Genomic DNA, 24806 nt, shown 5'->3' on the forward strand with positions numbered 1-24806 from the left:
CTCCAAACACAGCACACAATTGGCGTTCAGTAAACAACTTTGCTCACTCAACAAACATATACTCGTACTCGTATGTGAATATGCGCACTCAATGTTTTGCGAAAGTTGGTGAATTTCAAATATCAAAAGCTCCACACAAAAGTTTTAACAGCTACCATTCAAATTGAAATGTTTGTATTCTTGATTTTGTTAGGAAATACAATTACACAATTATTGTGACTTATTAACGGGGCACATAGCTGATGCTATACATACGTACATATAGCACGAAAATATCATTTATATAAAGAAAGTAGTGTCAAATGTAAAGTAATAATAACGAGATAGTAATGCCACAAACCTAGGTTTAATATTAAATTGTCCTCAATCACAGAAAAATTCAATTTGTCTAAATCGAATTATGAAAAGTGAATATCGTTATTGGGGCCACTGAGCGTATACGTAACAATACATGCAACACATATCATATTTATTGGAATGAAATTTATAAGCTTTCTCTGGAATATTTCTCAAATTCTTCGTCAAATCGTCGGAATTTCGTCAAATAACATAATTCTTAAAATTTGCTCCGTCTACCTGTGCTAGTGATATTTGTGTAAAAATTGAGTACATGAGCAACAACACTATTTGATTATCAGTGTTAGCTATAAAATCATTAGTGATAAGGGTGAACAATCTTCTCGGTTCGCTCATTCACCATCACATCCATTCGAGCAGATAATCATTGCCTTGAACATGCACGCCGTCACCTTAGTAGTCTAGTGAGCAAGCAAAAATGATAAAAGTAAGATAAATTGGAGGTGGAAGTTTGCTGTGGTTGCTCCTAAAGGCACAACTGAAAATAAAAGCGATGATGGTTGCAAGGAGGTGATCTGCCTATGGCCAACTGCTTTCATAATCGGTAACAACAGCACGGATGGTTAGTTGTAGGGTTGTATGATGTGAAAGGGTTACTGCAAGTGTTATTCATACATATGTGCCCACAGCAACTGTAAGCTGTACAAATAAACAAAAAACATTTTAACGTTTGTGGACAATTCGACAACTAAATTCGTACAGGTGCGATTTATTATGAATGAGGTATGTATGATGATTTCAAGTCACTTGAATGAGGCCAATATGTTTTATGCTTATTGAGTAGCATGAAGGACGAATTCAACAAATTGGCAATCACTTTGAGATCTTCGTCGTATACTTAGTTGATGGCGTTCCGTTGCTGCAAGTGATTTTCCACTTCATTAAACTAATTTGTGGATTTATGAGCATGGAGGATTTGTGATGAAATGAATGAGGTAATCATTTTAAAATATTCTTCATATGATGAAATATTTGAACAATTCAATATAAATATTGACTGCTACTTGGTGCAAATGATGCTCAAAAATTATATAAAAACTCTCTTATTTCTCACTTAGTGAAAATGAGATGCCTTAACATTAACCTCACTTATTGTGGTTCGAACATAATTTCTGCTTTACATCAGCCGTCCTATCGAAGAATCCTGAAATCTAAGCACTAGAAAGCTGAAAATTCTATATCATAATATAATAAATCATGTCTATAACTAAAGGAAAAAGCAGCCACAAAAACCATTAACATAGCAAATACATTGCTTAACACCGCCTTTTGTAAGGCCGAGGACACAATATTTAATTTTGTTTTTCCTTAACTATGCATCGTAAATATGCATAAAAAGCTTTCCTTTGTGTTTTAAAGTTTTTTGATATATATATATGGCAGGCATGTTAATGTGCCCTTCAAATTAAATTTGATTTATGATTTCTATTATCACATCACAACAAGCAGCCGCTTAGCCATTGGTCCATTGTCAAATTAGCTGTGTATGTATTTGTGTTTCATTATACTACCAGGAACCGAGATTTGACAAAAGAAAAATAAAAGAAGCCTAAACTTCGCGACTTACGGTAATGAGTACCGTATATGTACTTCCAATAGTAACAGTATGCGATTTAAATTAGTATTATTTTTTCTAAAATATATGTATAATAAATCGATGTTATCTGGCAATATTAACGTTCAAGTCCCAGGCTGGCAGATGTTGAAAGAATTTAGGCAATTGCAATTCATAAAGAGGTAGGGTACCTCCAGCAAAAGCCTTAGCAATGGTGATATTTACGCAACTTATTTTTTTACCGTCCTCGGTATTTCTTTAGAATACTCCCTTTAAAACTTTCGAATTTCATGTCCTTCTTGAAAGTTACACAATTTGCAACGCAAAAAATAGTTACTATTTCAATTTAATTGCTATTTATTTACATACATACATATGTAGTTATATTATTGTATGCTGCAAATTTGTATTTTGTGGCCGAGAAGGATTTTATTTTGCATTCCTTCGGGGTCTGACGTCAGGCGCGTGTGAACACACATAAGTGAATATTTAATTTACACATATGCCCATGAACATACACACACCCACAAATGCATTCAGGTCTATCAATAACATTGCATATAAATTTATGATTCATAACACGGATATTTTAGGAGTGCCGCCCGAATAAAATGGCAATGCACATACATGGCATGTACATACATATGCACATAATAGAGAAGGATTTTTCCTTTCTCATGCGCATTTATACGTGACACGTATGTACACACGCTCGTACATATGTATGTAGGTAGGTGGGTAGGTGGGTAAATATGTGCTAAAATATTGGCCATTTTACGGCACATATTGACCGTTTTATGGCGTACTTTCGCGACACACAAATACAAACATCTATGGAGACTGTTTAGGTGTTTGTTTTTGCGTCATAAAAATAACAATTTTCTTATATGGAGAAAATGCGCGTTGTTTCCACTTGTTTAAAGCTTGCCATATTATTTTCGCAGTATTATGAGTATTATGATTCACACAGTCAATATCATTGTTCAGACTGTTTTTGTCGTGACTTTTGGCGATAAAAGCAAATTTCATAGACCTATAATGATTTTGGACAATATGTATACATATGTAAACATGCTCATACCTATACATATATACATACCCACATAGAGTATGTCTGCCTGTTGAAAATATCTGGGAAAGGACGAAACATATCATCAAACAAGTGAGGATAGATGTGTTTGTGAACTATACGCCTATCTTTCCTATAATATAATCATGTGAAAAATGAATGTTTCACGAAAAGTTGCTTAGTATTATCTGTTAATACAAAGAAAAGTTCAATGAAAAGTAAAATGTATTACATTTGATTCCTGAGATCCTAACAGCAGGCTTTATAAATTGGAATCAAGAAATTTGGTTTATTAAGTTGTTCATTTCGTACAGTTCAATGTTTATAAAATCATTAATATCGTTGTCTTTTGCTTCTGGCTTTGCCAGAACATTTTCGTTAATGTAAAAACGATACATTATAATCTATATAATTATGTATAAAGCAATATTATTCATATTCGGCTCAATCAGTTACAAATTTCAAATTGTATTGAATTTCTTATGCTAGATTATTTTTTTTTACCCCAAGAGTTCATTTGTTTTAGCGGGAAAAGCAACAAATAAACGCGCCTGCACATACACTGAAACAATTTGTTCATGTCGTGTCTAGTTTCCATAGGTTCTTATCAACTGAACAATAATCAGAACAATTAGTGCAATTTTAGTAAAAATTCTTGAAAATCAACATTTTTCTAATATAATTCAAGCAAGTGTACCATTTATCAGTGTAATAAAAATCCATTGAAATTGAGCTTGCATTTTTCAGATTTCCTGTTAGATAGCAAACGTTAGCTTATTGCTGCCTGCTTGAATATGTTTCATCGGTTATAGTTGAGCAGAAGTCTAAATCGACAACGACACCGTTTGTTGCGGCAATATGTTCATTTTCATGTAAAATTGTTATTATGGTTTTAGTACACACGAACACAAGTTGTTTTTGCGTATATTTTTATCCTTATCTGTGTGACAAATAGCACGTGCTCCCTGCTGCGTTTAACAGATATCTTCTGGTTAACTTTTGGATGAAATCAGTTACCTTTATGGACTTTATACTTATTTTTTTAAGTTGTTATATAAATACATACATATACACATATGAATGTATGAGTGTTCGGTTAATTTCGCACACTTTGGACAATACTTACATTACATAATATCGCTCATAAACTTAACTTAACGGTGTTACTTTTATTTATCTTACACAAAAACAATTGCTTTCGATACAGCAACTTTTAGTTTGCTTACACTCGTCTAGCGCCTATTAGTATGCCACACAATCTTGCATATACACTGCTCATATAGTGTACGCTCTCCCACACACTTTGATAACATCCTGAAGTTATTTTGCTCTAAAACACAACAATTGAAAGTTGTGCCACATTGATACATGGTTATACATATGTATATACATATGGGCATACGATAAAAAGTGAGCGACGATTAAATAGATGGTATTAACGAAATCGCAGACGAACGTACGTACAACTATTTAATTTTTTTGTTTTCATGGGCACCGCTAAAACAGCAATACGAAGAAAAATAAATTTCCACACACATACACAAACACAATGATTTTAACGTATTGAGACACAACAACTGCGCGAAGCTGTGTGAATAATCGGTTATTCTATCCGCGCTGTGTACTGCTTCCGTAGGACTGCTACATGTGGCTAGACTAAGAGCCGACCACATCCGCTCACCGCAACGGTTTGATTCGAACTGAACACTCATTACATGCCTCGCTCGTTAAAAAGGACGAACGTAAGGACGACCACCACAGACATACATATATTTAAATCAATTGAACCGAGCAGAACCATCAGTGGAATAGAGAGTGTAGAAAGACTTGTAATGTGGTTATTATATAATAAATACCTCATCGAAAAACATAGACATTAAAAACAAAATAAATAATATTTGTATGTATGTAGCGCTTTTATTTGTTAATATTCTAGCTAAACAAAGTGAGTTTCCCACCAAAGTGATCACATTATACTTAAAGGACGTGTTTTCTTTATCATGTGTTTATAGCATATATGTATTTATGTGTCTGCATTTTGAGGATCATAACTCTGCAAAGTTAGCTACCTTAAATCTCTACAGATATAATTTTAAACAGTCTCAGAAGATGTGGCAGTACTGCTTCTACATACTTACTGACCATATAAGGATTTTCACACTTAACACATGCTCAACCTTTGAATATTATTTATTGGTTAATTGGTGAAAATCGTACAAACAACTCTCTTACCGTACACTTCTCATAAATATTTGATAGTATGACGTATGCGGTAACTATAGGTAACATCTACAATCTATCCATAATACACTTTACTCCTATTCTATTAATTTTACTCTCTTTAACGCTTCCTATTTCTCTGTGCTAGCTCTGGAGCGGCGAGCTTACCCTTGGAATATACTCGTGCAATGTTCTCGTATGTAAACACATGCGGCTTTCATTCACAAAAGCTTACCACACAATGACAACAATCTACATACATACATGCATACATATGCGAAAAGCGAAAAAGCTAAATTAATCAAAATAAAAACAAAGAAGGAATACGATGTGGCGCAAACTGAAACGCACAGTCGGGCGAATTGAGAATCAAAACAAAATCAATGAAAATGGCGCTAAAGAGAACTGAGAGAAATATACATTTTATAATACTTATAATAACACAAGAAATAGGGTAGGGTTAAGTTTGGTTGAAGCGTAACAATATATGTATATATATCAGTATTTTAAAGACTAAAGTACTCTTTAAGTACGCTGTGTGGCTTGGGTACCTTTCTAAAATCAAGGATAGCTACCAAATTACACGAAAACAACTCAAATCTTGCCCGATAAACTGATTATAAACTGATTTGACAGAAAATAATTTACCTGAAAAACATGAGGACTACTCTTTCAAGAGTAAACAAATTCTTTAATTTCTTTAAATTCGTTATATAGTCGCTACCGACTACTTTTTTTTAGAAAAATATTACCTTATATCAAGTGTTACATTTAGGTTATATATTTAGGTATAACAAATTTCACTTCTGCTTTAGTTATCGAAATTTTATTGATTTATTTGTAAAAGCTAATAGTAAAAGCTTCTTACAAGGACACAGTTTCATTGAGTTTGTAGAGATAACTAATTAGGGGTACCAATATATGATCTGTATATATAACTGTATATCTAAATTCGATTATGTGAAGAAATCTTTTGTACTATACGACAAATGTTGCGAGGGTATAATTACTGTAATTTGGCGAGCAAAACTAAAAATAAAATGAGGCAATCAAATTTAACGAAGCGCGCTTATAAAATGACTCATGCTCGCGATACACAATGCTTTTATATATTATGGCAAATACATACAGATATGCTCAGAATTCAATACATAAAATTAGAGTGGGAACATCTGAAGAAACTTAAGTTAATTTGTGGTTTCATGTTAAAAATTTCGCTTTATTATCGAAAATGTTGTTCCAATAACATTTACTGAAACACTTTCTTCATAACCACGAAAAAAATTATGAATACACTTGCAGGCATTAAACTCCACTGTGCGTAAATACTTTGTTTGTTAAAGAGAACACTAAAGAGCGTAGGTGGCGTCAGTATTAATATTTCAAGTTTGGAATGACAACGGAAGGGATATATCATTTTCATTAAATTGGGAAGAAATTATTGGTATGCAAAAATAATCACTATATACAAACATAATTTAAGTTGCTATTATAAGTTTTCATTGTACTGATTATATACATGTTATTTCATGTTCAATACAATTAGGCAATAGAATAAAAAATGCAATTTAATTTGTTAATTAAGTATAATTTAACTTTTTTCTTAATTATTCGCATTATATGACGCTCAATTTGAAATGAGTCATCATTTACTAAGCCATGACAAAATGGTTTAACACACATACATATGTATGTGTCTACTCGTAAATTTAAATTACTTACTAGTTACATACATATGTACGAGTATACATACACATACAAGCCTTTTTATTGCTTTTGACACTCTACTCGGGCACTGCTCTCATTCCACCAAGCAAGTCGCTGAGTGCGCTCTGAGAAATTTCACTGTTCAATCCGGCACAGTGTTAAAGATCAAGAATTAAAAACGCTCTAAGAAATAATAAATGTATATATGTGTTATATATATGCATATAAACGGCTTTGACACATTGTACATTTATGACATCATAAGATTAATAACACAGAAAGAGGTTGCTTGAAAACATATTTCAACGAAGAGATTTTCTAATTAAGAGATGCATATATGAAGAGTCGACTTTAAGAATGACAACAAGTCAAACAATAATGTTGGTGTTGAGCTTCAAAATATTAAACCCAAGAAATGAACACTTGAGCGAGCGAAAATCATCACAATCTTCAATCAGCTCATATCTGCTACCACAATAATATGGAATAATGCTAATTCTGACCTTGGCTACCAATGACTCACAATACTACACCAACCGCTCTATAAGAACCATTATGGAGAAACGTTGAAATAAGCTTCTGTAAGCAATGCTGTTGATAATCTTTGGTAAAATATGCTCCGCGTATTTACTTGGATGTGTTTGCGCATATTTTCGGCACCCTGGCATGTACACGATATATTTTTATAATTCGCATTGCAAGATCTTCACAAATTAAAGAACCAAACAAATGGAATTATAGATAAGAATTGAGTATAGCGTCTAGCATAGAAAAGTCTTAGGAAAAAAATATAACAATAAAAAATGCACGTATGCCAGTCTTGCACACAGAAATATACGATTATATTGTACGCACCTGAAAACGGCACTTGTTACACAAATATGAGACATCGTTTTATCTTATCAGTGCGATTGCAAAAGCTCATTACTTTCCTGCTGCTTGCCTTTTCCATTTCTACAATCGTTTCAATTTTAGTTTACGAACGACTGCAAACGAGCTCAAACGAACAAAAGTATCTTTTAAAAGTTTCTAATTTTATCGACTTGCTTCAAAATTAATTAATTGTTCTTTAAGATGGAATGGTCATGGATTTGGATATTTTCAATTGTGATTAAAGCATTGAAATTGGTATGTTTGGGCTTACAGCAATAATTTCGAAACAAAGTGAAGGCAAATAGGGAAGTGTTCGTTTTTAATCAAACGGCAGAAAATCATTGTTTAAAAATAATAATACAAAGTTCTAGAAATAAAAACTAAACAAATGATTCTGCCATTAAAGTGTTATTTAAAAAAATTGTAATTTAAGCAAAAATGATATTTTTATTGAATACAGTTATTGCCATGGTCTGTAATGAGAACTACTTAAATTACTGATAACTGCTTATCTGGCAAGTTGAAGCTATTTCCATGTGGGGAATATAGAAGGGTTTACTCACAATCGTAACGTATTTTTTCTGTTGAATTTCGATATGATTTTTGCCTTGGCGTTACTCACAATGCGTTACTTAATGTGCATACAAATGTATTGGTTCTACGAATGTATGTACATATAAACTCATTTATATCCACAGGGAGTGGTTAAAATTTAACATGCTTACCTATGTAAAAATACTCTCTAAATATTAAATAAAAAATAATTGCACTGTTTTTTATGAATAGACCAAATCATTATGTATCATGTATGTACGTATACATATGTAACTGATATCATAGTTTGTTTTTTACTGTTGAACACTACATAACTCTTCTTCCATTATACATTTGCAGATTCTTAATTTAGCTATTCTTATAATTTATCGGATTGGCGCTGGAGGTAGATTTCTTGGTGTTGGTGGCACATGGAATCTTTGGGAGGAGAAAAGTGCGGGCTGTGAAATATTCGCTTCCGGCGTTTTCATTGGATTCATTGTTTATACGGGCGTACACACGATTGCCTACTTCTTTGGACCCAACAAATACAGACAGTATGCTTAAATGCGTATTGAAAAATAAAAATATCAATGTCTTCTCTTGCGGTTATTTGTAGTGAACTCACGGACACCATGATGAATGTGGTCGGTACGTTTTTGTGGGTCCTAGTTGGTGGCATTGCTCTGCACTATTGGGTCGGCTACATGGATACCAGCGACTACTCATACTTGGGTGTTCAAAATGTACCAGTTAATGCTGGTAGTGACAAGCTGGTTGGCATTATAATGGGATCACTCTGCATACTGGAGGGTGCTTTATATTTAGTGGACACAGTGATGAGTTGCTTACACTACTCAAAGGGTGATACTGAATATACTGGTGTGGCACGTTAGTGCTTCCAAATTATTTTTGTTTTTAATTAAATATTTGGTGACAAAAAACGTTTCCGAAAATGTAATTTGATTGTTAGTGAAATATTTCCAATTGATTATATGTGCCAATTATTTAATTAATTATTATACTTTTCCTTCAAATATTTCGAATCGGAGTACCGAAATGTGAGGACCTTTTATTTAACTTCATTGTAGCTCTCAATAATAATTACCAACAAATATAGAACTAATCGTACAAGCAAACTGTAAGGATCGCATTTTCGGTATTCCATAATGTGTACAACACTTTTTTACTGTATTTGCAAATATTTCAAACATTTTTAAAAGATTTTAATAAATATACCGAAACTACACACATCTATATATCTTAAATAGTATAGCTTATAGTTTTGATATTCCCTTAAAGACAAGTACACCCGGATATAATAACCGACCAGGCAATGGAAATCAATATTTAACGATCGGGTGTAATACACACGAACGTACAACGCTCATAACGGCGACACATACATATACTGCTCATGTAGTACACATGTACGTATGTTGGGAGAAAAATCCGTATTTTTATTATGACAATCGTTAGAGACCCGCTTTGAAAATAACGACACTACAGTTCGTTTGGCTGCGACAAATTTCAATTGAGCTACACTAATTCGCGTTCACCACAACTGTCATGTGCTTGTGTGTTATAAGCAAATTGGTGGGCATAAGCATTCCTACTATATGGTATGCATACGTATAATATATGTGTATACACATGCTAATAATATTCAAAACTTGTTGAATTTATTAATTTGTTTGTGGGTGCCAAAACTATTCGATCAATTTGAGGCGAACAATTCTTATTGAACTTTACTGCCCTCAATATCATTGAAGTAATGTACATACATATGCATGTGTGTTATAATGTTAAAAACTGAATCACAATTTTCAAAATTCTATGCAAAGCTTCAACCGTTGTTTTTAATGTGCATAGACAATTTACCATCTACATTTGTATTTATGTACTCATATACATATGCACATTTAATGTTACGAATTATTAAGGTGTATTGCATGTACTTTTTATCTTATCAATGTGCACAAACAACAAATAACGATTCATACTCGCCGTCTCTTCATCGGTTATCATTCGTACACATTTAACATTGACGATACGTTTGCTAACACGAGTGAAGCGTTTAGTCGATGGAAGCCCATATGCGAAGCGAACGCGATAAAAGTTTAACGCGTTGGTAAAGTGTGGAACTACGAAAGCTTGTTTAAAAATTATCGAATCACATAGTCGTTTGGAGATGGATCATTCGAAAATGGTTTCTTACGAGACAATTGCCTCAATATGTTTAAAAATACTGAAACTGGTAAACTATTAAGAGCGTACTCATAATTGAGTAATCGTCTGCACTAAACAAATATTTAGTGTAGATCATTTAAAATTACGTTTTCGTTATGGCACAATAAATCACTTAACACTGAAATGACAAACCGAGCTTAATTAACCATACAGTTTAATGCACATACATATGTACATATCTACATGAATTTTTAGCTCAATAACATAGGCGTACTAGTGTTGTATCGTACGGGGAATGGCGGCGATTTCTTGGGCATCGGTGGCAATTGGAATTTGCATGAGAAACATAGTATTTCCCTTGAAATGCTTGCTTCTGGGATCTTTGTTGGATTTGTAATATATACAGCTGTAGTGATTATCGGATATTGTTTTGGAGGTAACACAAACAAGCGGTTCGTAAAAAGTCATTTCCATTTAAAATATATATTTCCGATATATTTTTAATACCTGCATATATATATACTCTCTATAGAGACTTAACTGACATTCTTATGAATACAATCGGAACCGTTTTGTGGATCACAGCTGGTGCGATGACAATACATTACTGGTTTGGTTACATGACCGATGGTAGTTTTGCGTATGTCAGCAATGAACGTAATGTTGGTTTAACAATGGGTGCATTGTGTGTTTCCCAAGGTGCTCTTTATTTAGTAGATACTATTTTGGGGTGCGCCATCTACTATAAAGGCCCCATTGAGTATGCCGTCATAAGGCAGTATACACTGGAATAAATAACAAACTACTACACTAATATCCACTAATAATGCATTGCAAATACATTCAAATACGAAATCAATTTAGCAAATATTCCCGATATGTAATCTGAATAGTAATTACTTGAAATACATATGTAATGTATGGAGGAAATATAAATAAATATGTTACTACAGAATAAGTATTGTTTTAAATATTTTAGCGTGCACATATGTAGGTACAATGAACATAGAATGAAATCATCTAAACAACAAAATGTGGAAAAAGTTTATCGCAACCAAGTATTTTTTACGCAAGTAGACCAGGCAGTGTTTACAAAAAACAACGCAATAGTACACCATTTCATAATCACATTAAGAAATGTGTTACCTGTTTCGGTATTTCATGGTACACCTTTGCTTTAGCATTCCATATACTGTTATCTTATCAGGGCAAATGCAAAAGCTTTAAGTAAATATGGTTCAGTGTGTGACATTTTGTACGAGAACCCGCTGTTGTGTGTACGTACGATCAATTTGGAATTTAGTCTACGAACAACGACAATACGAAATCGAACGGGATAAAAATTTTGCTCTCACCAATTTAATACAAGTACCTAAAAACAGATTCACCATCTTTTATATGCATTATATTTATTATATACAAAGTACATACATTTTTTTTGAAAAGTGAGCAGTAATTAAGTGAAAGAAAAAATGGTGTCTGTGGAAACAATTGGATCGATATTTATCAAAACCCTCAAATTGGTAAGGACAAGGCTAACTCTATACATTTCATGGATAGAATCAACAATATATCTTAATGAAATATTGGCGAAAGGCCTAGGGTCAAGTGTGTATAAAAGAAAATTTGTTTAAAGACTCGATTTCCGTAAAATTGTGTTGAAGAATTTTCAGCCCATATTAGTCAGAATTAAACAAAGATGACGTCATTCAAACGTTATCTATAATCATTAGTTTAATATTCTCTTCACTACCATCATGTGCATTTAGAAATACATACTAGTAAATGATCATTCTTGTACATTTTGTAATCATCGAAGTCAATAAGTCATTTTTATTTGTGTATGTGGGACAGTTCTTTGTAAGGAAATGACGCATTTTTTTTAAACTATATTGATCGCACATGTGGTAAAAGTGGAAACACTTCTCAGTAGGCAGTATGAGAAAATCAGAATAATTTTTCTAATTGTTGTATATCAAAATTCCCGTTCAAGTAATAACTTATTATAAATATTTCTCGCAGACTATCAACATTGTTATTCTTATCCTTTATTGTATTGGAGATGAGGGAATCTTTTTGGGCGTTAGCGGAACATGGAATTTAAATGAGGAGAAGAGTCCTTCACCGGAAATTGTAGCCTCTGGTATATTTGTGGGATTTCTAATCTATACCACTGTACATACAGTGGCCTTCTTCTTCGGCACCACCAAACATAAACGGTTTGTATATGTTTTTACAAAACAATTAAATAATTATAATTATTATGGTTAATATGAATATGTGTTCTTTGTGTATTTTTTAAGTGAACTGACAGACACACTGATGAATATGGTCGGAACAGCCATGTGGATTGCCATTGGGGGTGTGGCCCTGCATTATTGGGGCGGCTACATGTCTGATCAGGACTTTCTTTATGTAAATGCTGAGCGTCAAACGGGTATCGCAATGGGTGCTTTATGTGTAATTGAAGGGGCACTTTATTTATTGGATACAGTATTAGCTTGCATACACTACTCCAAGGGTGAAGATATCGAATACACAGGGGTTGGCCATTAGGCGAAAACATTTATCAGCGCTGAACAAAACTTTTACATTTCATAATCAAAAATTAATGTAAAACACAAACTCAGATACCTATTTTACCATTACTTTGTAGCAGTGTATTTAAGCTTTACTAATTTAAACAAAAATGTGAAATGAAAAAAAAAAAAAAACAAAAATATAATTACTTTTATATCTCTTTTTAGGCTTGTCTATGCTCTATTGTTCTTATATTATTTCCTTTTTTTTGTGTCTAATAAATGAATATATCACGTATAGCCCAAGATATCAGAAATATTTTTTTTAATATTGTGACACTATTTATTAGATATGTCGTTGGGTCCACTCAATTGAATAATAATTGTTTTTATATGTACAGTTTGCATGCACTTACCTGTACAACGGCTGACGAGTCCACGGTGTCGACATTGATTTGGCGATTCTTGTTTTCTCTGCTTTGCTTTCTCAAACAACCGTCTTCCAAATTCAACCAATCCACAATTTCTTTATCCAATATAAAAGAGTTACGAGAAAAATCGTTCAGGCGTTCCAGTTTTCGAGAGTCTAAACTATCGCGGTACACGTTGCGTGGCTTATCCAAATTATGTTCAAAGTCGGTGTCGAAATTAAAGCTGCCACGCGAATGACAACGACGGTCTGCCAATTGGCGTGCAGCACTTGATTTACGTCGACGTACTACCGTAACCTGAGCGTTAGGAGATCTATTACTATTTAAGGCGGTTGTGACACTACCGATTGGTGTTATAGAAGGATTCTGTTCGGTACGCAAACTTAGAGTTGAAAGTTGTCGCTCCAGTTGTTTTTCATATCCGTTGAACTTATCGTAATCGATGAAAGACATATTCTCATAACTTACCATATTATCTATAGCTTGCAAGGATTGTAATGATGCACTCCACTTAGGATTTAGTTTTTCCTTCTTCTTTTCTCCGGTTATTGATGCGATGGTGCTCTTAAAAGATGCTAGTAATGTATTGGAACGGCGACGCTGAAAATTTGCTATTGGATTAAATGGTACACCATTTCCTTCACCAGGTGCTAATGATAGAGATGATGGTTTTCGCTGCAAGGATGTGCTATTGCTACCCTCTTCAACCGGAGTAGAGGTCAATGGCTGAGAGTTTTGTCGTTGAGGCGTAATCATTGTCGTCGTCGCATTTTTTTCAGAAATGGTTTTGACCTCTGACTGATTCGAGGAAGATGGCACAAGGAGCTGCTGCCCGCTTACTTCTACAGAGTTTTTACGAGGCGACGACGGTGAAGTTGGGTCAACCTCCTCAGATAGTTGTTCTAATTGGGGTTCAATTAAACTGCGACGATTCGATCGTCGCAGTAGTATCATTGATCGACTGCGGGTGAACTTGTAGGGCGTGGCATTCTCGTCTTCTAGTCTAGTCAGATTCTCTTTACTGCCTGTAATTGAATTGATCAATTTGGATAGCTTGCCACGCAATGAAAAGCTGTTCGACCGTTCGAGTTTCGGTGCATTTTCATATCCTGGTAGAATAGAGCTCCCGGATTGTGGCACAGAAGAGGCTGTTGCATTCGCTGTTCGTCCTATAGAATCGGGTAGCTTTTGATTAATGTTGTTGTTGTTTTTCACAATATTGTTGTTATTGTTATTATTATTATTAGGCACTGTCATCTTTATTGTTTTTCCAGTTATCTTATTAACACTGTAAATAGCGGAAGGGTGCGACACTAATGTTGTTGTCGTTGTCGTTGCCGTAGGCACAACCGATGCATTGTGGTTATATTGAAGCTGTTGTTGATGCTGCTGTTGTTTCAGTTGTTGCTTTTTGTTAGCCTTAATCGTCTTCTTTTGCGTCTTCGTGCCGTTTTTCATTTCTTTAGTGGAATTCATTCTTGCAATGTAGATATCCTACCTTAAACTGATTTTTGTTTAGATTGTGATTATAAAGTTGATTCGATTATCTGAAATTATTTTCGAAAATATATATATTAGCCAAAACATGTTAACTATAGGAGCACTTTTATATTATGAAAATATGTATGCACGCAGATATATTTATAAATATGTCCACTTATAGCTTACTCAAGTTTTTGGTTAGTTTTACTGATAAAAATATTATGCCACAACACTTTCTTTGTGAAACCATATTTCTACGGCAAACACGACAATGACGAATAAATTAGCAAATGAAATTGTACTTCTATTGTGTCTGCTGTCTCCTTTCGTTAGTGGTTTTTTTCGATTGCTTGGCAATGAAGAAGTATGGCAGTAAAATTAATCAAAACTATTTGCTTATCAATTCCAAACGAATGTTCCATGTCAAATGAGTGACAAACAATAGCAAAAATAAAACGAACACAAATGCTGAGCTTCGAATTGAAGAGACAAAAATATCGTATGGATCTTGACACGGTATTGGCATACGAGTGCAAGTAAGTGAACTTGAAGTGGCTAGCACAAAGAAAGCTATGAGATAGCATATGCATCCGTCTAAATACATATGTATGTATAAGTATAATTTGAGTATATGACCCTTTTCCTCGTCCTTTAGCTATTTACTAGAGAGGCCACATTTGTAGCGTCTTGACAGTTAAATGCTTTAGGGCGATAGAAGGGAGTCGAAAGTGAACAATTCTTTTATCTGACGAATTTTCTTACCAGTTTCGATTATACATTTTATTATTAACTTATAAATTACATTTTTTAATAAAATTTGCGGCTTGTTAATAATTTGTAAAATCGTCAGTAGATTAGTAATAAATAAACAAGTGAGGAAGGGTTAAGTTCGGGTGTATAAAAATATTTTCTCTGAATTTTTATAAAATATCTGAGAGATTTACTGATATCTTCGGTAAATAATTAGTCACAAGCACTGAGGTCCTCATATTCGGTATGAAAAGTTAAGAATCTATTTCGAAAATTTTTAAAAGAGCAATACCATGCAGTATTTGTATGCATTTTTATTTCGATTTTTTAGTTAATACTTGTTAAGCGAACGAATTATGTATGAAGTAGGCGTGGTTGCGAACCGATTTCACACATTTTCATGGTATGTTATGAGGGATTCAAAAGAAAGATAACGATTAAGTTTGGTTTATATAGCTTTGGTACTTTCGTACGAGATATAAACAAAAAAAAAACGGGGGTGTGCCTACTTTCCCAAAATATTTCCAGCCTAATTTGTAATAATAATAATTTTATAAGCCTTTATAGCATTAATAATGGCTTTATTATAGCACTTTAGAACGTTTCGATTAACGCCATTTTTTGTTTTAGGTGGTACAAACAACCATATATGAACAAAGACTCAAGTCAGTGCAACATGTTGCGAAAGTGTAAAAATATGAAAGAGTTAAGTACATATTCAAACGAAAATATGATATTATAAAGTATACAAGATAAACAGAAATAATAATAACGGATATACATACAGGGCTAGTAAAATGTGGAAGTTATATTATGGTCAATAAAATATGTCCACTTCATTTCATTAAGATTAAAGGTATTTCATTAAGATTAAGGTACCAGTGGTCCGGTACATAATGCGTAAAATCCATACATGAAGAAAACGACTTATCAATCGAGTTATTTTCGGTAAATATTGTAGTGCTAACGATAATAATAAAACTCTATCCTGGTAATATCGTTACCTACCTTATTATTAGCATGTATGTTTATATATATGTATACTTATATCTTATATACACTTATATCTTTGGGAACCTTCACAACTGCTTTGTTGCGCTGATATGGTCGAAGCATATACAAAACAAAAACAAAAAGTTTTGTATGTGATGAAATAAAAAATTTGTGAACATTTGCAAACTATGGCAAACTATAGTCTGCAGTTCATCATAATTTTGTTTTGCATTCATTCGATATTGATATCTTGCAATTATTCTTAATATTATTGCTATTGACTCTTTAAATGTCAAAAATTAAAAAATAAAACCAACACATTGTCACAATTATATACACAAATACATAAATATACAAAATGCTTGTATAAGTTTGAAAGAGATTGCTGTCTTTGAGTGTAAACTCTGGAAATATGAAGTAGCGAAGCATAAAGATTCATTGCTCACAACTTTATCAATACCAACAGCTCACCATGATAAAATTCCAGAATATTGTCAAAAAATCAGGTATGAATAGATAGTATTGAGTGCATTGCTACTTTAAAGGAGAATTATTTAAGAAAATTTAAATAATTTAATTAATTAAGAATTAAGAATAAGAATCTATATGTATGCAAGTTAATGATTTACGATTTCTTAATAGTTTAAGACAAGGATTTCAGAACATATGTATCAGATTAAAATCTATTTTTGCTATTAGGATATTGAATCTCCGAACTATTTTTTCACGCATTTTAAAATTACATAAATAAATGTACCAATCGTTTTCATGGCTAAGCGGCACAAATAGTAACCAATTTTTAATTTTCAAAAGATACTTAAACTCATGCCGCCATCACCAGGTTGGCAAATTTGTCAACTTCTCTCTTTGTATACACACATACCTGCGTAGATTTTCTTAAACACTCGTATAAGTTATTCATATTGAAGCTACCTCTCACAAACTCTTTGTAATGACATCGTTCGCGCTTTACTACCTCTACACACATTTTGAGCTTGAACTTATCAGCTGATCTAATTGAAAATGCGTATTTCTGCTTCCATAGCATGAGTTTAAATTTGTTTGCCTAATAAAAATAACGTGAATGCAAATGCGGTGCTGTTAATGTACGAGTATGCGTGTGTGGTTGTAGATGTACTACCATACTTATGGCATAATTCTGTTTACTCACTTTTAGGCAGCTTTTAGCACTCGAATTAATACTTTTTCTACGCGACGACTTGAAATTAACTATCTACGTGTGTGTTATGTCGATTTATTATTTCCATTACCAACTATCACAGCTATTTGAACAATATTCTCATTCTGCTCTTTGCACATAAACTCTGCTTATAAACTTTCTTGCCTTGTTAATAACGTTATCGCATATGAGTATTTCATTTCACATGTTAGTATTTAATATTTACCTTTACTGAAAGGCTCTCGTGTTTATTTGCACTCTCTTCCCTTCGATAATAGAGATTTGGCACAAGCCGTAATGTATGTACAGTAGATCCTCGCTTACACTACCTACTGAAAAGTGGTATTTTAGCATTACTGCATTTCAAACATACATACATATATGTGTAGCCAAACGGATTAAGGAATTTAGTTTTAATTGTTTTGAAAAACTATGAAAATTCTCCACAACACCGAAACTTGTATATTCTTGTTTTGGTCACTTCACATCGAAAATAAGATAAGAATATTTTACCAAATTATATTATAGTATACATTTACATGCGTATTTATATATTAATCACTTATTATGTTATTTGTTTCTATCAATAATTATTAGTAACAACTGCATATCATATCACATTCAATTTCATAGGCATATTTTAATTAGTATGTTTTAGTGAGGACCGTCTGTACACATAAAAAGCTTAATAGTTAAACGTTAACTTGCATAAGTCACTCACTTCGATACAGTTTCATATATGTACATATGTATGTATCATACGTATGTACATATACAAATGCGTCTACAGGCGTATGTACATGCGTCTGGTTGCCATTTTTTATTTTTAAATTTTTTTAATATTTTTATTTTATTTTTGCACTTATTAAATGCTCTTATCGACGTCACTTATGAAATTGCACGACCTCTACACATACACAGATATACAATATAAAATCAGCATTTACCCTAAGTGTTGTTTTAATGTAAAATTTACATATTTATTCTGTTATATTAACTAAATTTTTGTTGGGAACAACCATAAGACACTGCTTTTGACTCTCAACGATAACCGGACAGCCGCTCTTCGCTCGTTCGTACATTCGTTTATTCGCATTCTTTGACAAAATAAGAACGCCCCGGCGCGTAACAATGCTCGACCGCTTTACTCTGATTATAAGTTGAAATTATTGTGGCAATTAATGGGGATATCTCCTTGCTGGCTGATCAGTTTCTGAAACTGTAAGCCCAAAACTCAGTAGTCAGTAAAGAGTACAATATAACTAACCATATTTATCTCTTAGTACCAGCCAAAGAGTGAGAAAGGAAAGAGAAAATCGCTTCGAAGTTCATTCAAACCATTCCATTGTTGTTACACATTATGGAGTTTGGTTTGTACTACAATCAGATATAGAGATACACCACATGATGGAAATCTGAAAATTGAAACCTAAAGTTACATAAAGTAAAACAATTTTATTATTTAAACCATTATGTGTAACACTTCGAAATGTTCGAGACGAATGGAGGGATTTAAAATGTCTTTAAACAATTGAAATTGAGATGCAAAACTAAGAGCTCCACACATACATATGTATGTATGTATGGTGACATTTGATTTAGCCTAAAACTATACAGTATTTTGTCCGATTTAGTGGTTGACTATTTAAACAAACCGAAGTACTAGTGATGGCAGATATGCATCGATGTTTTTATCCCATTTATCAATGTTTTTGATGAATTTGTCTCGTTGGGAACTTGCTTTAAAATGATAAAAGAATGTAATCAAAAATTATACAAAACACAAACCTTTAACTATTGGTGTATTTGAACTAGTTTAAAGACATACATCTGAATATATAAGCGAGCAAATTTATTAATAAAACTAAATTATCAACATTTGTTTCTGACAATGCCACCTACATATATGATAAAAAAAAGTAACTTTAGCCTTTGGAAAAAAGCAAGAAAAGAAAATTACGATAGGCTATTGGGCTCAGTTTGTAAAGCAATTTTTTATATATTTTTGTTAAATAAAAATATCGATGTTTTATCTTAATGGCCAATTACTCGTATGTAGTTCTGTTGGGAATTGATCCAAATTTGTTTGTATATATGCATATGTATAAAGTAGTTGAATCTGAAAGCAAAATCATTTGATCGTTTAATTTAGATATTAGATTTAGCCCTTTTTTGATACTTTTTACGTATCTAATTGCCTTTAATTCGCCCATTTTTTAGAAACAAAATGAACCATAGCTGAAATAGAATTTATACATCCATTTATTTTTTTAAGCAGCCATTTATAATGAAAATTCGCCATGGTTAACTTTTCTATAGTAATTTTCTATGATCTCTAATATATACTATAAGCATATTTGTACATTTTGTATCTCCCTCGATTCTAAAAAAATGCGATAGTATTAAATTTCCAGTTTTGACCCGCATTGACTTCTTTCTGAGAGGTTATATGAAAGGCAAAGCTTACACCAGCAAGCAATACAAATATTTATGCCAAAGTCATGACTATACTCTTCAAGGTGATCAAACACGTAATCGAACATCTAACAAAGTGAGGTCATTAATTGTTGTGGTTAATAAAGACATATATTTTATAAAAAAACAAGTAAGGAAGGGCTAAGTTCGGGTGTAACCGAACATTTTATACTCTCGCAATCTGAGTTCAGCTTCCATCTGTTATTTCTTATGTGAAATTTAGTGTTTCTGGCGTTTTTCGTTATTGAGTTAACCCACTTTTAGTAGTTTTCAACATAACCTTTGTATGGGAGGTGGGCGTGGTTACAATCCGATTTCCTCCATTTTTTGACTGTATAAGGTAGTACCTAAAAGAAACGACTCTAGAAAGTTTCCTTGATATCCCTTTAGTAGTTTGCGAGATATGTACAAAAAACTTAGTAGGGGGAGGGGCCACGCCCACTTCCCCAAAAAAAATTACATCCACATATGCCCCTAAATAGTGCGATCGTTCATACCAAATTTTACTTCCATAGCTTTATTTATAGCTTAGTTATGGCACTTTAAGTGTTTTCGGTTTTCGCCATTTTGTGGGCGTGGCAGTGGTCCGATTACGCCCATTTTCGAACCTAACCTTCTTATAGGGCCAAGGAACACGTGTTCCAAGTTTCATTAAGATATCTCAATTTTTACTCAAGTTACAGCTTGCACGGACGGACGGACAGACGGACGGACAGACGGACAGACGGACGGACAGACAGACATCCGGATTTGAACTTTTCTCGTCACCCTGATCATTTTGATATATATAACCCTATATCTAACTCGTTTAGTTTTAGGACTTACAACCAACCGTTATGTGGATAAAACTATAATACTCTCGTAGCAACTTTGTTGCGAGAGTATAAAAATTACAAATAGCTGTAAAATTCTCAAATATTGATTGTCGGACGTTTATATACCGACATATTATAAAGTTTGATATAGATTTTGGGTTAATAAATATGTATAGTATTCTGGAAGACCTTTTGGTACGCAGCCACCTCAGAAATTTCTAGATTTAACTTGTCAAAAATTGTATCTGCTCTTTTATTTAAATGCTAAATGACGTTTTATTACCTAAATTCAATTTAGAGCGCTCGTGGCCGTCTCAAACCGCTGTCATATTTTACAGTTCAAACAAAAGCTTACTCTATATGTATGTATGTATATAAGTGTGGGTTTTTAGGAAGTCGGAGTACCTCAGATTTCCTATCACTAAATTAGTGAAGTTCGATTCCAGTATAGGCAAGAATGTTTATACATACATACGTACAAAGTATGTACGCGCATTAATATCGCAATACAATTATGTCGGTCTTATCTTGTGTTTGCTAACACGCTTAGGAGCTACATATATCTATGTAAGTAACATCTTCGGATGGAGCAAAAATACAACCACAGGAAATGAGACTTACGTACTGCTTATCGCTAAGAAACATGGTTAAATTAAATAATACACGTACACTGTAGTCACTATGGCGGAAGTGGCACCTATAAATGTTGGCTACACAAGTTGAAAAATACACAGACGTTGTGGCAATAGTTCCTGCTAGACATCGCGCGGCTTCAAATCATCTTAACAATTTGAAAGGACAGAGGAAAAATAATAAAGAAAGAAATACTAAAATGAGAGGTAATGTATACAAAGAAATATAATTAACCGTTTTTATTATAGGGATATTATATATGACTCATGAATCGAGTCACTTTAAGACGGAGGACGAATGATATATTGTTTGGAAACAAATATTGCATTATTGTAATAAGCACATTACAGTTGAATTTCAAATATTTATTCCTTAGCTTTATTAACGCTTAACTAATAACACTCTATATTTCCAAAGGTTTGCTAGCCACCATAACTATGGCAAAAATGCTTCTGATTCTTTTCGGTCTGATGATTATCCATCAAGATGTAGTGGACGCAGCTAGGGCAGCTGGTGCAGTTGGTACAGCTAATGCTGTTGTAACAATGAACAATACGTGCGCTTATTATGTAGGATATATTGCCAATCCAGAAAACTGTCAAGGTTGGGGTTTATGCGAGGGCGGTATACTGAAAGCTACAGGAAACTGTGGCAAAGGCATGTTATACGATTCGAGAAAAGGCATATGTAACTACGCAAGTAAAGTACAGTGTAATACCTCTCCAGCAGATGTTTGTGCAAATACAGCCGATGATACCTTCATCGCTGATCCTACCAGCTGTAGTAAATACTGCTTTTGCTCAAACAAAGCACTAATTGGATGCAAATCTTGCAACAACAACCAGCTTTTTAATCCAAGTCAATCTCAATGTGTTAACTCATATGCATGCCCAGTGAATTCCAATTGTCGTTTGGTTCCAAATAACCAGTTTGTTGGTTTACCTGGGAAAAACTGCGGCAAATACTTACGGTGTCTAGATGGCTCGGGGACTCTAGGTACATGTCCTAATGGATTATTTTTTAACGGTATAAGTGGAAAATGTCAAAACACTAACCCGTGCGGTGCTACTACAATTACCCCAAGTGCACTACCACCTGACACAGCCATGTGTAAAACATCATATTCTGCTGCAAAGGGCGGATTACAGTATTTTCCAGATAGTGACACTTGTTTCGGCTACTATACGTGTGAGAATCAGCAAGGAATCGGTGTATGGAGGCCATGTCAATACACGTTTCAGTTCGATAGTGTATCTAAGGTTTGTGTTCAATCTACCCAAACTAAATGTACGCATAATCGATGTGCAAACATCAATCTCAAATTTGTGACTGACACTTCCTCACCACAATGCACAAAATATTTTGTATGTAATAATGGACAGCAAAGTACTAAATCCGTGGCGTGCCCAGCAGACTTTCCACATTTTGATGAAGTTAATCAGGCATGCTCTAAAACTAATCCTTCCTATCCGATCTGTAACTGAAATATTAAATATCTACTATATTAATTTCAAATAATAAATAAAGACATGATTCAATTCTATTATCCGATTGATTTGCAAATATTATAATTAATTAAATTCACTATAGAAGCGATTATATTGACCTTAACCTTCATCGATAAAAAAATAAACAATAGTAATATTGCAAACAAGTACCGCTCAAACAACAACCATAAGATAAACTTGTTTTTTATGGTTAGGACATATTTTGGCAGTGGTATGAATGTTATTATATATTAACGGTGCCTAACTTTAATGTGCGGATTGGAATGATTTCTTTAACTTTTAGCTTATGCAAAAATATAGATGAGGAAGTGTAATTTTGTTATGAAATCTCACATATTAACTGATAATCGTTAGTCCAGCGGAAGCTTGAAAATTTATTCTTTGTGTTTTTCCTGACGGAATTAAAGCTATTTTAGTAGATTTCTATAACCTTTGTATGGGAGGTATACGTGACTATCATCTGATTTCATCCATTTTCACGCTATATAATTGCTTTAGATATATACAAAAAATTTAAAATGGGCGGTGACCACAAAATGGCGAAAACCGAAAACACATAAAGGTTCATAACTAAGGCATAAATAAAGTTATAAAAGTAAAATTTGGTGGAAAGGATCACAAATAAGTCTTTTGTATTAATCTCGGAAACCATTAAAGCTGTATAAACCAAACTTTTTGCAGTCTGTTTTCTTACGTACCGTACGTTGAAATCGGATAATAACCACGCCCACCTCCCATACAAAGGTTTGGTTGAAAATTACTAAAAGTGCAATAACTCACTAACGAAAAAGGTCAGAAACACTAAATTTTACAGAAGAAAGAGCAGACAGAAGCTGCATTCAGATTTTTTTACAAAATGAGAGATGGGCGTGTCATCGCCCACTTATGGGTCAAAAACCAACTACCCGACAGATTCCAATGAAATTCGGTATATCATATTTTTTTGACACCATGATGACACGTAAGGGAAATGGATGAAATTGAATGAATTGAATTCCATCTTATTCCTTCACTTTATAATATATACATAAGGAACAATGAAGAAAGTGAAATGAAACTTTACCCAAATACTGTATACGATCCGTGGTATCACTTGTGAAAAAATTGTCGAAATCGGACTATAAATTTTCAATGCCACGTAAATCGGATATGAAGAACTCAGTGTCTTATGGTAATTTTTCACCGAAAATATCGGTAAATCTCTCAGATATCTTAATTTAATTCACAGGAAATCTTTTTCTTCTAATAGTGTGTCTCTGCATCAGAAATGATTAAAATCGGGTCATAAATTAGATATCTCATATAGCTAATTATAGGATTTTCGAAAACACCATGGGCTTAATAGCTTGTAAATAGGGTAATATGTAAATATCTATATAGCCATATCATATATAGCCAAATTAAATGGGCATATCATCTTAGATATAATATAAGTTGGTGATGAAAATGAGTGAAATCGGTTCAGACATTACCTCAGCTCTTATATGCCATATATGATAATTTTCGTTTTTCTAT

At 33.3% G+C, this 24806-nt stretch overlaps 5 protein-coding genes and 1 long non-coding RNA gene across 19 annotated transcripts in view; 5 read left to right on the plus strand and 1 right to left on the minus strand.

The window, feature by feature from the left end:
- The window catches only part of LOC105210114 (uncharacterized), a 46756-nt gene extending 27725 nt beyond the window's left edge, over window positions 1-19031 (minus strand). Inside the window, exons 1-4 of one of the 13 annotated variants that reach the window (XM_054228702.1) lie at window positions 18808-19031; window positions 18238-18340; window positions 18087-18189; window positions 13441-15002 (exon numbers count right to left, since the gene is read on the minus strand). In XM_054228702.1, coding sequence (XP_054084677.1) covers window positions 13441-14931 — 1491 coding nt within the window. In that variant the 5' untranslated portion in view covers window positions 14932-15002; window positions 18087-18189; window positions 18238-18340; window positions 18808-19031. Of the gene's footprint in view, window positions 1-13440; window positions 15003-15123; window positions 15395-17851; window positions 18050-18086; window positions 18193-18237; window positions 18538-18581; window positions 18788-18807 lie in introns of those variants that run through there. The other 12 variants (XM_054228703.1, XM_054228705.1, XM_054228706.1 and 9 more) reach the window with 12 other exon arrangements.
- LOC128921360 (uncharacterized) lies at window positions 204-6761 on the plus strand. 2 transcript variants are annotated; one of them, XR_008470800.1, is made up of 3 exons: window positions 204-1080; window positions 1142-1292; window positions 5350-6761. It is a non-coding gene; the product is annotated as an uncharacterized LOC128921360 (long non-coding RNA). The 2 variants fall into 2 exon arrangements; XR_008470799.1 differs by lacking the exon at window positions 5350-6761 and adding an exon at window positions 1416-2258 and having other exon boundaries at window positions 205-1080.
- LOC105210034 (protein snakeskin) lies at window positions 7869-9564 on the plus strand. The gene is made up of 3 exons (XM_011180789.3): window positions 7869-8036; window positions 8676-8872; window positions 8935-9564. The coding sequence occupies exons 1-3, from the start codon at window positions 7983-7985 to the stop codon at window positions 9209-9211; spliced, it is 528 nt and encodes a 175-aa protein (XP_011179091.1). The 5' UTR covers window positions 7869-7982; the 3' UTR covers window positions 9212-9564.
- On the plus strand, window positions 10351-12028 carry LOC105209951 (protein snakeskin-like). Its single transcript, XM_011180675.3, has 3 exons — window positions 10351-10572; window positions 10761-10957; window positions 11038-12028. The coding sequence occupies exons 1-3, from the start codon at window positions 10507-10509 to the stop codon at window positions 11297-11299; spliced, it is 525 nt and encodes a 174-aa protein (XP_011178977.1). The 5' UTR covers window positions 10351-10506; the 3' UTR covers window positions 11300-12028.
- Window positions 11882-13332, plus strand: LOC105209868 (protein snakeskin). The gene is made up of 3 exons (XM_011180555.3): window positions 11882-12028; window positions 12528-12724; window positions 12809-13332. The coding sequence occupies exons 1-3, from the start codon at window positions 11978-11980 to the stop codon at window positions 13059-13061; spliced, it is 501 nt and encodes a 166-aa protein (XP_011178857.1). The 5' UTR covers window positions 11882-11977; the 3' UTR covers window positions 13062-13332.
- Window positions 19032-21829: 2798 nt separating the features above from the next.
- Window positions 21830-23329, plus strand: LOC105209793 (peritrophin-44). Its single transcript, XM_011180433.2, has 2 exons — window positions 21830-21989; window positions 22201-23329. The coding sequence occupies exons 1-2, from the start codon at window positions 21854-21856 to the stop codon at window positions 23265-23267; spliced, it is 1203 nt and encodes a 400-aa protein (XP_011178735.2). The 5' UTR covers window positions 21830-21853; the 3' UTR covers window positions 23268-23329.
- Window positions 23330-24806: the final 1477 nt, after the last annotated feature.

The sequence above is a fragment of the Zeugodacus cucurbitae genome, chromosome 4, assembly GCF_028554725.1.
Source record: "Zeugodacus cucurbitae isolate PBARC_wt_2022May chromosome 4, idZeuCucr1.2, whole genome shotgun sequence".
Lineage (NCBI taxonomy): Eukaryota > Metazoa > Arthropoda > Insecta > Diptera > Tephritidae > Zeugodacus > Zeugodacus cucurbitae.

What these genes read in the sequence shown, in the direction of transcription:
- LOC105209793 (XM_011180433.2), top strand. Translation starts at nt 21,854, where the DNA reads ATGTTGGCTACACAAGTTGAAAAATACACAGACGTTGTGGCAATAGTT. An exon ending in AAGAAATACTAAAATGAGAG is followed by an intron (nt 21,990 to 22,200) that starts GTAATGTATACA and finishes ATATTTCCAAAG; the next exon opens with GTTTGCTAGCCACCATAACT.
- LOC105209951 (XM_011180675.3), top strand. Translation starts at nt 10,507, where the DNA reads ATGGATCATTCGAAAATGGTTTCTTACGAGACAATTGCCTCAATATGT. An exon ending in GTTTAAAAATACTGAAACTG is followed by an intron (nt 10,573 to 10,760) that starts GTAAACTATTAA and finishes ATGAATTTTTAG; the next exon opens with CTCAATAACATAGGCGTACT. An exon ending in GGAGGTAACACAAACAAGCG is followed by an intron (nt 10,958 to 11,037) that starts GTTCGTAAAAAG and finishes TACTCTCTATAG; the next exon opens with AGACTTAACTGACATTCTTA.
- LOC105210034 (XM_011180789.3), top strand. Translation starts at nt 7,983, where the DNA reads ATGGAATGGTCATGGATTTGGATATTTTCAATTGTGATTAAAGCATTG. An exon ending in TGATTAAAGCATTGAAATTG is followed by an intron (nt 8,037 to 8,675) that starts GTATGTTTGGGC and finishes ATACATTTGCAG; the next exon opens with ATTCTTAATTTAGCTATTCT. An exon ending in GGACCCAACAAATACAGACA is followed by an intron (nt 8,873 to 8,934) that starts GTATGCTTAAAT and finishes GGTTATTTGTAG; the next exon opens with TGAACTCACGGACACCATGA.
- LOC105209868 (XM_011180555.3), top strand. Translation starts at nt 11,978, where the DNA reads ATGGTGTCTGTGGAAACAATTGGATCGATATTTATCAAAACCCTCAAA. An exon ending in TTATCAAAACCCTCAAATTG is followed by an intron (nt 12,029 to 12,527) that starts GTAAGGACAAGG and finishes TATTTCTCGCAG; the next exon opens with ACTATCAACATTGTTATTCT. An exon ending in GGCACCACCAAACATAAACG is followed by an intron (nt 12,725 to 12,808) that starts GTTTGTATATGT and finishes GTATTTTTTAAG; the next exon opens with TGAACTGACAGACACACTGA.